A 14,491-nucleotide genomic window follows, 5' to 3' on the forward strand; every position below is an offset into this window, starting at 1 on the left:
TGGAGCAATATGTAACCTTTCTAGGAGAAGTTGATTATCGGAAGGATCCTAACTTTGTGTCTAGTTCGTAAAGAGAGACCCAACAACCCATAGTGAAGAATGGGTACTTATAGTGGATCTTGAGCTTTGGTGGTTCAAGAGAGCTCAACCTTAGTGGATTCTCCAACATTGATTGTGGGCTAGTGGCGACTACTCGACACCTTAAGAAAAACCTAGTTGCCTTTTGTCCACTCTTTTCTTTCATACTCCCTTCGTCCCATAAATATGGTTGTTTGGGAGCAAAGCTCTTGTACCAAGGAAGGTGGTGAAGTACCTGCATACCCCTACTATCCATGATTATAGCTGGTAAAAAGTATTACCAGTAGTACAAGTAGCAACACAATTTGAATGGGAGGAGTCAAGGATAGGTTCGGAGCTGAACGCTGGTCAGTGGACATAGACAACTGCTCGTACGACACCTGTAACTAGGACCTACAACACAACCCAGCGATGTTTTTTCTAGGACAACATTTGAATCCTTGAACGACTCTTTTAAAGGAACAGAGGGGGTAGGCATTATTTTGTTGCTTATCTTGTTGTGTGCTCGGTGATTTGTGTGAATCTTTTGCTTGGATTTGATTTTTTTCTTAGGCCTTGTTTAGTTCATCCCGAAAACCAAAAAATTTTCAAGATTTCCTGTCACATCGAATCTTTTGGTACATGCATGAAGCATTAAATATAGACGAAAATAAAAACTAACTGTACAGTTTACCTGTAAATCACGAGACGAATCTTTTGATCCTAGTTAGTCCATAATTAGACAATATTTGCCACAAACAAACGAAAGTGCTACAGTAGCGAAATCTAAAATTTTTTCGCATCTAAACAAGGCCTTAGTGTGTTTCGCTGGGGAAGTTTTATTCTCGCATTCTTCTGACGACTACTTGCTTGTGTCAACATCACAAATTTCCCCAACGCGCATACTACTCTCTCCTTCATTAGCAGTAGCAGGTCAGGACACGAGGTAGGGCGGCCTCGTTTAGTTCCAAAATATTTTGCAAAATCGACACTGTAGATTTTTCGTTTGTATTTGACAAATATTGTCTAATCATGGACTAACTAGGTTCAAAAGATTCGTCTCGTTAATTTCGACCAAGTAATTAGTTTTTATTTTTGTCTATATTTAATACTTAATGCATGTGTCTAAAGATTCGATGCGACGGAAAATCTGAAAAATTTTGCAATTTTTTTTTAACTAAACAAGGCCGTACACGGAAAGCGAGCTGAGCTGACAAAGGGGAAAGCTCAAAGCAGAGCCTGATGGGTCAGCTGTATTTCTTGCCAGTTACCACCTGTCCTCTTCCTGCGAGAATCCGACCAAATCCTCGCACACCGCCACCACATCGGCACCACACACGGGCACACGGCCGCGCGCATAAAACGCCCGCACGAGCGTTGCGATTTCTATCTGAAAACTCTGAAAGTCTGAAGACGACCCAGCTGGTGGCCAACTTTCGCCTTTCTTCTCCATCATCACCGCCTCCCCCATTCTATCCTTCCCCACTAGCCTGCCTGCCTTTTCCGATCAGCATCATCATCAAATGGGCCATATTTTCCTCCTCCTGGTAGTCCTCCTGCTCACTTCCACGCGAGCCACCGCCGCCGTCCATGCCAGAGCTTCCGCCATTGAGGTCAGTCGGCAGTGGCAACCAAATGGTTACAGTGTCAGTGTAATACTCTCAAATCTCAATCAGCTCCCCTCAACTGAAGCTTCCTTTTGTGGTGTGCTCTTGTATGCAGGAGGCGAGCTTTGCAGGCATCAGGGGCGTGATCGGATCCCGGCCGCCGAGCTGCGCGGGGAGGTGCAGGTCCTGTGGCCACTGCGAGGCAGTGCAGGTGCCCGTATCTCCGCAGCAGCTGCAGAGGAAGAAGAAGGAGGGTCTCGGCCATAGCAGCAGAGCTGCTGCTGCTGCTGCTACCACCGGTGGAAGAGCAATGCCGGCCTCCTACGACGACCACTCCAACTATAAGCCGCTGAGCTGGAGATGCAAATGTGGGCGGCACATCCTCGACCCTTGAAACGCCAGCACCGGTCGATCGCAACGGAAGCAATCTGCTTGTGGATATAATGTAATAATAGTATAGGATCTCTTTTGGATTTGGTGATTTGTTTTCTGCTTCCTCTTATGATGGAGGTGCTGTCCCTTTTGGCTATGGTAATCACTCTACTGGAGAAACGTATGCTCCAGCTTCCCCTTTGTAGTGACAAGCGTATGCTCCTTCTGAGTTACAAGGATGTTTTGCTGTCAGTTAACTCGACTCTGCTGCACTAATTTTGTTCAATCTTGGTTCCCCTATCATGGCATCCAAACTAGGTATTTTTGTTCAATCTTGGGCCTTGTTTAGATCCAAAATTTTTTTGGATTTTGACACTATAGCACTTTCGTTTTTATTTGACAAATATTATCCAATCATGGAGTAACTAGGCTTAAAAAATCCGTCTCGTGATTTACAAGTAAACTGTGCAATTAGTTATCTTTTTTATCTACATTTAATGTTCCATGCATGTGCTGCAAGATTCGATGTGATGGGGAATCTTGTAAAGTTTTGGGTTTTTGGGTGTATCTAAACAAGGCATGTTCGCCTATCTGTTTTACTCCTTACTTCAGTTTGTCAGAAGCACATCCAACTATCTTCTTCAGCATTTTTATTCAGGCTCTTTGCAGTCTTACACGCCTCCATACTAGGGATACATTGTACACATATGGAATTGTACACATATGGAATGAGTGAAATATGCTTCGAACAACAGACTGCAGGAAAGGATGTTCATTGTTCGTGTTAAACGACGCTAGAAGCTAGCTCGGTACTCCCCCATGCCATCTAAAAAAAGATGGGAAATTTTGCTTACAAGGAGTCAAACCATCTGGGGACGGTCGGACCAAATATATATAAAAATATTAATATTTATAATGTGTAATAAATATTACTAGGTTATAATAAATCTATTTGAATTGGTTGATGGCTAAGATTTGGTTACTGAAACTTAGGTGCAGCCATTTGGTGTGCTACATCTTACAATTGATGTGCCAAATCTGTGGAAAACATTTGCGCTTATTCCGCAAGGTCTAGCAACTTTTGCTATCAAATCTTTGACATTGAAAATTTTGGTACCAACCAAATAGGCTTTTATTTGACTTCTTTGGAAGTGAAATTTCTTTTCTGTTTGGGGCTCAAGTAGGGATGTTTGGTTGCTAGCCATAGTTTACCACAACTAACTTTAGATAAGTGTGGCAAGCCACAAAAAGTGTGGCTAGCAAATTGGTTGCCACACTTTGTCATGCCTAAAGGAATCTTGCCACACTTTTTAACTCTATGACATGTGGAGCCCAAAAATATCATGCCTAAACTTAGTTGTCAAACAAACACTTGCCAACTTGGTCAAACTTGCCTAAGGTAAAGTGTAGCAAAGTGTGGCTAGCAACCAAACCTTTGCCACGTGGTGTTGTCTGTGGTAATGCTAGTGGGCACTATTCCTGAGTAGTATAGGGAGACAGGATTTATTAGGCTTTTATTTGTTTTATTCAGAAATACATGCACTGTACTGTACATCACTAGGACACGCCACAGGCCCCATGATTTGTCCCGTCCAGTTGAAAGCCCTCTTCAGGCAGCAAAAGACGGCTCACCTGGCGCGGCTCGCTGAACGATCTCTCGCACTGCAAGACCGAAATTGCGCAACCACTGCAAAGCAAGCACTGCTCCTCCGACCTCACGAGTCACAGACTCACAGGTAGCGTCCTGATAGCATAGCTTGGTGCAGATGAGCAGTTCAGTGGATGCAGTGCAAGCAAAACAAGCTGCAGCAAGGGTAGCACAGCAGCAGCCAGCTGCTGATCTGACGAAAGCTGTGAGGCCGGCCGGCCGATTCCTTTGCTGCATTGCAAAGGCCCGAGAGACGCAGGGAGTTGCTCCAAATGGAAAGCTGGAAAGGCCTTTTGCCTCTCACTGTGTCGTGGCGTATTGTTTGTGCTACTAGTGGCAGCACCAGCGTTCCAATCCCCCAAATGGTGGTGGTGGCCTCTCCTCTGTGCAGCGTGCGCATCAAAGTACGCGCGGCGCGGCGCGGCGCGATGCGCTCTCCTCTTTGCCGCCGCTAGCTTGTCCGTCCGTCCTGCAAAAGCAAAAGCTTGGAGATTTTCACTCCCATCCGTGTGTATCTGCTGCTTCACACTCACAGACTCACACTTCACATGCGTCCGTCCTCGTCCTGCACCGGAGTTCAAACTGATCGATGACAACGAAAGATGTTTTCGAACCATATGAACTTGGGCAAACCCCGGTTTGTTTCCCGGTAAAAAAAATTGTACTGTAAAATCCTGGTGAGAGGAAGCCAGCCGCAGGTGCGGCTGCTGCATCAATCGTGGTATATTATTATACTCGCGATCACTTGTCCAATCGCCCGGCCGGTGGTACGTGTCCATAATGTGCCGGTGCCGGCGACGCATTGGGCATAATGTGCCGTGCCGTTGGCTGTAGCCATTCTATGGCCTTGTTTAGTTCACCCTGAAAAGCAAAAAGTTTTCAAGATTCTCCGTCACATCGAATCTTATGGCACATGCATGAAACATTTAATATAGACGAAAACAAAAACTAATTACACAGTTTAGCTGGAAATCACGAGACGAATCTTTTGATCCTAGTTAGTCCATGATTGGATAATATTTGTCACAAACAAACGAAAGTGCTACAGTACCGAAAAGTTTTGACTTTTCGAAACTAAACAAGGCCTATAATTCGCCAAAACAAAAGGCTATTATAGCTGCCCGCCTAGCTACAAACGCAAGGCCAGACCGGGGGCGGGGCCTTGGTGTTTGGACCCGTCGAATCCGTCGGTGTGTCGGTCTGGGTATCGTCTGGTCGCGTCCGGTCCGGCCCTCTCCGGTCACGTTCCCCGGCCCCCGGTCTGTCATGCCATGCCAGCTCCTCTCTCTGGTCAGCTCACCTCTGCTCTGCTCGCCGCAGAAAAATGGCCGGCCGGCCGGCCTTGTCGCTGTGCTCATTATTTCTCGGTGTGCGTTTATCGTTAGGTTCACAAGCAAACTTAAGATCTGTTACATCAAATTTACGAGATATATATATATATAGAACATTAAATATAGATAAGAACTAATTATATAATTTATATATAATTTGTGAGATAAATCTTTTAAATCTACTTCATAATTGAATAATATTATCAAATACAAACAACGGTAGCCTAATTTCCCAACGACTAAACAAGGCCCCGCTTGTTTGCCGGCTTACGGGATGCTACTACTGTGCTACACTAGTGCTACCTCTGTGTCAAAAAAAAGTGTGATTACCAAATTTCTGACAAGTCAAACATTTTAATTCTAACTAAATATATTGTTCCTGGTGCATAATTAGTACCGATAGATAAATCATCGTGACACACAAAAATCTTCAAATGGTTCAGCATTTTGATCTTTTAGAGCAAAGTATGACAGACTATTGATTATGGCACTGTTTTTTTCTTTCCAACATTTATTGGAAAAGTTGCTAAACTATATTTTTTTGAATTGTTATTTTTTGGTCGTTGGAGATGCTCTTAGGGCACTCCCAATGCAGAAACCATCATAATTTCTATAGATATTAATTATGGTGTCATCTAAGCATTTTACTGATGTGGTAAGGTAGTTATTGAAGAGAGAAAACAAAAATCATAGAAACTGCGTATAACTTAGAAACCATGTCTACGCGAGATCCAAGACATAAAGTGATATGATTGGTTGAGAATGGAGAGAGAATGAATATGATTGAATAACAAATTATTGTATAGAAACTATTCATTGGGACCATAGTTTCTATACATAGTGTCTATAGAAATTAATAGGTATAAAAACTATATATAGTTTCTAGCATTGGGAGTACCGTTACAAAGCTATGTTCTAGGTAGAGGTAGTTTTATTCTTTAGTGAATATATTTCTTTGTTAACACTTTAAAACTTTTATAGCTTTGTGGCCCAGGGTGACTGTGGAAATTTCATCCTTTCAAACGGGCCCTAACATGCTACCCTGGCCTTTTTTTAGCAAACCTGCTACCCCCTCGCTAGCATTCACTCAACCGCGGCCCATACTTCATTTGGACTTCTAAAAGGCCCATAGTTGACGCTGTGGGCACGAAGATCCACCAATGGGCCTTCTTCCTCCTCTCTCTGTCGTTCGCCACGTCAGACACCTCCTTCCCGTGGTCGCGCCGTTTTTTTTTCCCTGCGGTTCTGCTTCCCGGCGGCCACGGCCGTGGCCTCGTTCGCCAACAAGCATTGCCGTCGTTGGCACCTGCACAGGTGCGGAGTTTCGAGTCGGGCAGCCTCGCCCGTACTACCCCGTCGTCACCTTCGATGCAGCCACGGTAACTGTATCTCCTCCCGTGCTCGGTGCTCCGATGCTCACCACCGTACAGTGTTTGTCGTGTTGGTGAATTCACTAGATTTCCAATTGAATTTCGCGATCCTTTGGGATGGTTGAAGCCGGGTGAACAGATTGGCAGCCACGTGATGATTGGTTTTGGCTTATCGATCGATTTTAATAGTTTACTGGAATCATACCCGTGCATTGCAATGCACGGGAGCAACAAAACTTCGGAGATATTTGGTCTTTGTTGGAGGATGCTTGGCAGCCGTAAATCAAGATGATGTCCATGTCTATACGTTTTCTTAAGATTGGCAATAAAAAAAATTTCCTTTTCTAATTAATTTTTTGTTGGAAGGTGCTTCGTGATTACAAATTACTGAAACATAAGCTTGATAGCTAATCTGCACAAACCATAGCCAGTATAGTATTAAAGACAACATGGTGGTGTACGGTGTAACTGATATGGAAAGCAGCAAATTCTTTAAATTAAAGATACGATTTGGCTATCATCATAACAAATGAATGGTCCATTCTCATGGAAATAATGACATGAACTGAATATTTTGAGGAACTCATCTAAGATTGTTTACTGTAGTATAAGTACTTCAATATTCCATCTTTGTGGTATAAAAACATCATGGGCATTGCCATTTCACTGAACATCCATGCAGCTTCGACGAACCGAAGCGTCATACACAGGTTATCCTCTCTTTTCCTCTCAGCCGATTAGAGCATATATATGTTTTCTCTCTCTCTGCTCCTTCTTTTTTTGAGTGAATGCTCCTTCTCCATGTGTCAAGTATATTCTTATTTTTTTTGGTCTAAACTGACACACATATTGAAGCTAAACTTATACTCAAATGATTTTCCGCTGAGCTATTTGTCTTGGATCCACATAAGAAATATTCACTTTTATCAGGCATGTATACTGGCCTCGATCTGAACACAAAGAGCAGACAAAAGAGGAATTTGAGTTCAAGAGCAGCACTCCTTCCTTTCACCACTCGGAAGATCCGCAACGTCTCAAAATGTCGAGTATGAAGACGAACACAGGCTGCCGGACATCATGACTGGAACGCCGCATTGCCACGGCCGCCGCAGCCACCAGGGCGCGCTCCACCTGCTGGGCTTTATCAGCTCAGCTCGGTGCCTCCATCAGACGACCGCACCACCAACCTCGCGGCGACCGCGACGTCCTCACCCTTGGCCCCGGCTTGCTGCTGTCCCATGTGCCGTGGAAGCGCACGGACTTGCGCAACAACAGCAGCAAAAGTTCGTGTCCCCATCCACCCAGTACCTCCATGTACGCGTCGCTCGCTCCCAGTCCCAGGGCCTGAACCATAGTTAATCAATGGTACAGACGTGAGCCATAATCGGATGGCTTGCATCTGCCGGAGGCAGAGCAGATTACGGTGGAGGTAGCGGCAGCGGCACCGAGGATGGTGCTGGAGGCACCACGATGCCGTCGTCCACGCTGTGCCCCCACGTCGCGCCCAGTTAAGCTCCTGGCCAACATCCGGTCACGCTGCGCGTCGGCCGGGGGCATCGATCCATGTACTCCGCGTGCCCGCCAACATCCGGCACCGGCAGCGCCCGCGCCCACCTCTGCCCCGAGACCTACTTCAGCATAGCAACGCGGTCTCGCGGGAGCTTGTGACCGTGCAGGGTGTTCGACGTGCTATCGCCGACGCCGTAAAGGATCAGCTTGCCGTAAAAGGGGTTGAGTTGAGTTTGTTTCGGATACAGGAGTGAATAATTTGTATGGCATGTATCTCGCGTACGTCCTGATGAATAATTAATCAAGCACGTAAAGTCTTTAGCTGTGGGTCAATATATAACTGATTCAATGTAAAGCATGCAAACCTGCAATCTGTAGTGTCTATCCTGCCGTTCCTTCTCTTTTTCCCAACCAACTGTTGATAATTGATCATCCATGAGCAACTTCAGTTAATTTGTACCATCTCTGCTTGGAACGAAAGCCGCTCCAAAAAATTCTAAGGGCCCAGGAATTATTCCAACTGATGAAACGTATATAAATTTAGCTAGTATTTTCAGTTAGGAAGTTTTTCAGGTGGGCTTTCCAGATTAAGCGAACCCCACGATCGTGTTCCTCGTTGCACTAGCAGAACTACGTTAGGTATTTTCAGCGGCGGAACCAGCGATTTTGATTAAGAAAGAGTGAACAATGATGATTGTATTTTTTAATATAATAAAATATACATAATTATATGTTTGAAGAACTTTTAATAAAATATTACACTATTTCTTACAAAAAAAATCATCATATTTTAATTAGAAACTAGCAAAACATGCCCGTGCGTTGCAACGGGGCCTACAATTTATTATTCGATGATTGTATAATTTTTTTAAAACTTAAATGAGTTTGGACCAATCTTAAATAAAATAAATATAATCTCGTATGCAAATTTGACAAGAGATTAAACAATTTAAATTGATGACTATGGTTTATATTTATTATGAGTTTATAAAAGGGTTGAAGGCGAGCCACACATCTACACAAGCATCTACGAATAGGACAAATAGTGCAGTATTAAGGAATGTTTTGTGGTTCCAAACTCAAAATTGGAAGAATAGAAAAGGAATTGTACAATCTAGGACCAACCAAACATTATCAAAGTGCCGTAGTACACACACCTCCTAAACAATCTGGAGATGGCTCCCTTGGGAATTCCTTTGCACGTTCTTCCTAAACAAGGACGCCGAAAGAAAACATCAGAGAGAAAAGATTCAGGATCAGACTCTACTTTGCTTTTAATCACACTCAGTTACAACCTGAGTGCTACTCAAAGAGATAATCACATCCAGTTCCAAACAATGAGTACTACTTAAAGATGTCTCAAAGAAAAATAATTCATGTCTTTTCTTTCTTCAGGACTTCAAAAGGGATAATGTGTAAAAGCTATCCCTGTGATAATAAGAAAAATAATTAACAAAATTCTTATAGGCTTATAGGAAGAAAATAAACTATGTCAATACTACCACGTTAATTCAAACTTAACGGGATAAAATTGGATTCATATAAGGTTCACACAATGGGAACATGAAACAAAATTAACAGCCAGTGTCGTTGAGGCATCATGCGAATTAACTTGCTTCAACTTTACCAACTAAACCATAAGTAAAGATTGTATGTAGTATGTACTGAATAGTGTTCGTGGCCTTGAAATTATCTAGATATATTTTTCAAGCTACTGCTTTGAAAATAACTGCACAATGCAATCCTGAATACTGAAATGGGTAGTGCATTGCCGAACAGATGCTGCTTCTGAAACACTGAACTGATGCTGCTGTTCTAGCAAACTAAGAGAAAAGGAAAGAGACAGGAGCACGAGCTAAAGAGAATAATTCTTGGAGGAAAACACAAGTGCAGATCAAAGCAGTCGATTGTATTGAAAGGATTCGGCTGAACTGAACAGGATCCTTCTATGGCCTGACAAAACTACAAATGACTCAAGCAACTTGCTGCTCCTCTGAACTGAACCCAAGCAGTTCTGCTATTATACTCCTTAGGAAATCGAAGATGCAGAGCAGTAGCTACAGAACAACTATTCTAGAACTTAGGGCGAAACTGAAAACAACGGGCACTGTACTGCCATCATAGATCGACAAGCAAGTTGCTGCTAGGACTGCTGTGCTATTCCTGCAGAAGACAAGCATAGACAAAGGAGCAGACATGAATACAAGCTGCTGAAAATAATTTCTACAAGAAAAAATGGGCTGCATATTGATCAAGTGGCCCAGCAGAAGCACGCTGAGATTAAATTGAAAAGATCCTGCTAAGCTTCACAACAATCACTGTGTTGCGCCTTCACTGAACCTGATCGATGCAGTTGTGGTGCTTTTGTTCATGAAACATTGTTGTTTCGGAAACAATACAGGAAATAGAAGCTAACCAATGTGCACCAAAACAAAATTCCAGTTATCACATCCTTGCACCATCACGAGAAACCAAACCCAACTTGATCCATCCAAAAAATATTGAAACTTTCTCACAAATTTCAGAATCCAGCAAAAACAGGGGGAAAATACAGTTTTACATTCAAGGTAGCATCCATATCTATGTTTATTGTCAAAAAAAAATTAAATAGTGCAAAAAAAATAGTTAGCATGAAGTTCACAGAACTCCACAAATTGTTAGTTATTTTCGTGATGTAAATAATCCAAGTATATTTGGCTGAATATCATAATACCTTATTATATACATAGAAAAGGCTAGATAAGTGTAAATAATAAATGATCAAACCTTGTGGGAGACAGTCATATGTAGAAACTTTGTTCTGTTTATGCTCTTCTAACTGATTATCATCATCTAATAATTCAGCCACATGCTTATCTACAATTTAAGAAATTAGGAATACATGAATTAGTGTTACAATGAAAAGGATATATGACACAAAAGTACATATAGATGACAAATTTACCTTGTGGCACATGCATAGTCATATGTATCAACTTTGATCTGTTTGTTTTCTTCTAATTGCTGATCATCATCTATTTCGCTTTGTTCTGTTTGTGCTCTTCTAAATGATTATCATCAGTAATTGGAGATAATGTTTTGTGGATGCTTGGAGATGCAGGTGAAGGTATTGGATCACTAATTAACTTGAATCCTTCTGGTTCAGAATATCAAAATCCTCGACAGCACTTAATTCAAGTATTCAACAATATGATCTATTCTCTGAAAAACAACAATAAACAAAATATTTAAGTCAAATATGTTTGCGGCAATAACCAAACCAGAAAAAAAAATACGTATTACACTAAAATCACGTATTGGCCAGCAATAACCCAACCATAAAAAATCTGATCTTTTTCGGTACATAAGAACAATGTAGGTGATGAAGCTAACCTTGTCAAACAAATGTCTGACGAGACCAGAAGATTTGGTCATTGTTTGGCTCGTCGAGATAAGAATAAGAATTTAAAGTTGACATGTATGGCAAGATCAGGTGCATGGCGAGATTAGGGTATGCTCGGCGAGGTGTTTCTTTGCTCGGCGAGACCAGGTACTTGTTGTGCTTGTTGAGATTATCCCAAAGGCACCAACATTATATAAGTACGAAAAAAATCAGATCAAATTTGGGTCGGACGTGGAGTTCGTAACTTACCATGGATTTTATTTCTAGATTTGAATAGAATCGGATTCCAACACTCTAGGCCAACACGGCGGCTCCTACAACTCTAAGAACGTGGAAGCTAAGCGGCCAGGATACGAGGATGGAAGGCCGGGATCTGAACGCTCATGTGGCCGCGTAGTCCGTCCGGGAAGCCTGCGACGGCTAGGCGGGCGGCCTGAGACGTCCGGAACAAGTGGGCCGCCGTACTGTTGTGGCTGCGCTTGTCATCCAGATTCGCTGGCAGAGCCGTCCTGGTTGGCAACGGGTAGCGGCGACGGTGGCGGCGGCGCTGAATGGAAGCATTGGCGGCGCGTGAGTGAAGTGCATTGGCGGCGCGTGAGGGAAGAGGGAAGCATCGGCGGCGTGAGGAGAAGAGACGACGGCGTGAGGAGAGGAGACGAGTTCGTGAGGAGAATGCCGTGGGGCGCTGCATGTGAGCGAATGGGCCGGATTTGTCTGGACTGGGACAGTTGAGGCAAATTGAATGGGCTGGACGAATAAAAACGCCTGATCTTTATTATTAGGTGGTATAAATAGATATAGATATATTTTTCTCACAAAAAAGTAAAGAATAGATTATTTGAATATAATTTGAAAGGACAAACCAAAAAAATTCCAGACCAAGAAAAAGGCTGAAATTTTGCCTCTTTATTATTAGGTATAGATATGTGAAATTAATATTTTTTTACTATAAATATCAATATTTATATAGGTACTTTAAGTAAATGTAAATTACTGTGCTTGGAGGGACCACTACCCCTGCTAGCCCCGTGGTTCCGCCACTGAGTATTTCTCTTAGAAGTTAGAACTGGTGGTTCAGAAGGAAGTATATACAGTATATAGTACTTAATTCATTCTAAAATATAAGACGTTTGACTTTCCTTATACTAAATTTGATCACTCGTTTTACTTAATAATTTGTACAAAAATATTACTTATTTGATCGTGCCTTGATTTATTAATAAAAGTTCTTCAAAAATGATTTAAATTTAATTATGTTTGTACAATTAAAATAAGATGAGTGGTCAAATTTGAAGTAAAAAAAATTGTATAATTTGAATAAGATGAATGGTTAATTTTAAAGTAAAAAAAGACAAACATATTATAATTTGAGATAGAAACAAAGCATGCAAGACTCGTGGGACAACAAGAGGCCCCCGACTGACGATTCAATACTCCTACTCATGAGGCAGTAAAATCTATAAGGCCCGCTTCAGTTGGCGAAATTTTTTGTATTTCGCTAATGTAGCACTTTTGTTTGTTTGTGGTAAATATTGTCCAATTATAGACTAACTAGGGTTAAAAGATCCGTCTCGCAATTTACAGGCACACTATGTAATTAGTTTTTGTTTTTATCTATATTTAATGCTTGATGCATGGCCGCAAGATTCGATGTGACGGAGAATCTTAAAAAATTTTAGGAACTAAACAAGGCCTAAAAGACTTCCTACTGAGGCCTTGTGTTAGATGTCAAAAGTTCTTAAAGTTTGACATTATAGCAATTTCGTTTGTATTTGTTAATTATTATCCAATCATAGACTAACTAGACTCAAAAGATTCGTCCCACAAATTACAGACAAATTGTGTAAGTAGTTATTATTTTTATCTATATTTAATGCTCTATTCATCCATCCAAAGATTCGATATAATTGAGAATCTTGTAACATTTGAAATTTTGGGTGCATATAAACAAGGCCTGACTATTCAATACTCATGGGGCCGAAATCAAAAAGTAGGCCTTGTTTAGTTCCAAAAAATTTTGCAAAATAGGAATAGTAGCACTTTTATTTGTATTTAATAAATATTATCTAATTATAAACTAATTAGGCTCAAAAGATTCGTCTCGCAAATTACAGATAAAATGTATAATTAGTTATTTATTTTATCTATATTTAGTGCTTTATGTATGTGTTGTAAGATTCGATGTGACAGACAATGAAAAACTTTGTAAAATATTTTGCGAAATACAATGCCTGATTCGGGCCGAAATTTTTCGGCAACTCCGCAACTGAACCAGCCCCGGCGTTGCGCTCAGTACGGCAGCTTGCAGATCGCTTGCATGGTGACGGCCACGGTACAGGGTATTCCTATTGGGCCGTACTGGGTAGCATCCACAAATTTTAGGCTACTAAGTTAATGGCCGTACGTTGTTACGGGTTTTAAAATCCACATATTATATATTTTTTCATTGTTATTTTATTTTTTCTGTCTATATTTTTCCTTTTTATTTCTTTTCAGTTTTCGTTTTTCGATTTTATTTTATTTCCTATCCTTTCCTTATTCTTTTATTTTCTTGTTTTAATTTTATCTTTTATTTTCTTTTTCTTTTGGTTTTAGTTTTATTGTTCTTCCTTGTTTCTATTTGTTTCTCTTTTTTCTTTTCAGGTTTACTAAATTTCTTCATTCTTATTTTATATTTTTATTCCTTTTAATCTTCTTTTTATCATTATTTAAATTATTTATTTATTTTATTTGCTCTATGCATTTTTTATCATTTGTTAATCATGTTTGTTTTTATATTTTTCTTCTTAGTGATTTTATTTTTATTTTCTATATATATGTGATGTTCTATGTTGTGTTATGTCATGTTTACGTAGTATATATGTGATATTCTATGATGTTTTTTATGGTGTTCACTTAGTATACATGTAATCTATAACTAGATTAATGCTCGTACGTTGTTACGGGTTTTAAAATCCACATACTCTACGTTTCTTCATTGTTATTTTATTTTTTATGTCTATATTCTTTCTTTTTCATTTCTTTTCAGTTTTTGTTTTTCGATTTTATTTTATTTTCTGTCCTTTCCTTATTCTTTTCTTGTTTTAATTTTACCTTTTATTTTCTTTTTCTTTTGGTTTTATTTTTATTGTTCTTCTTTGCTTCTATTTGTTTTTCTTTTTTGTTTTCAGATTTTCTATGTTTCTTCATTCTTATTTTATATTTTATTTCTTTTT

At 40.6% G+C, this 14,491-nt stretch overlaps 1 protein-coding gene across 1 annotated transcript; it reads left to right on the forward strand.

The window, feature by feature from the left end:
* On the forward strand, positions 1,461-2,365 carry LOC8054188 (EPIDERMAL PATTERNING FACTOR-like protein 2). The gene is made up of 2 exons (XM_002464048.2): positions 1,461-1,670; positions 1,780-2,365. The coding sequence occupies exons 1-2, from the start codon at positions 1,581-1,583 to the stop codon at positions 2,056-2,058; spliced, it is 369 nt and encodes a 122-aa protein (XP_002464093.1). The 5' UTR covers positions 1,461-1,580; the 3' UTR covers positions 2,059-2,365.

Source organism: Sorghum bicolor, chromosome 1 (genome assembly GCF_000003195.3).
Source record: "Sorghum bicolor cultivar BTx623 chromosome 1, Sorghum_bicolor_NCBIv3, whole genome shotgun sequence".
NCBI lineage: Eukaryota > Viridiplantae > Streptophyta > Magnoliopsida > Poales > Poaceae > Sorghum > Sorghum bicolor.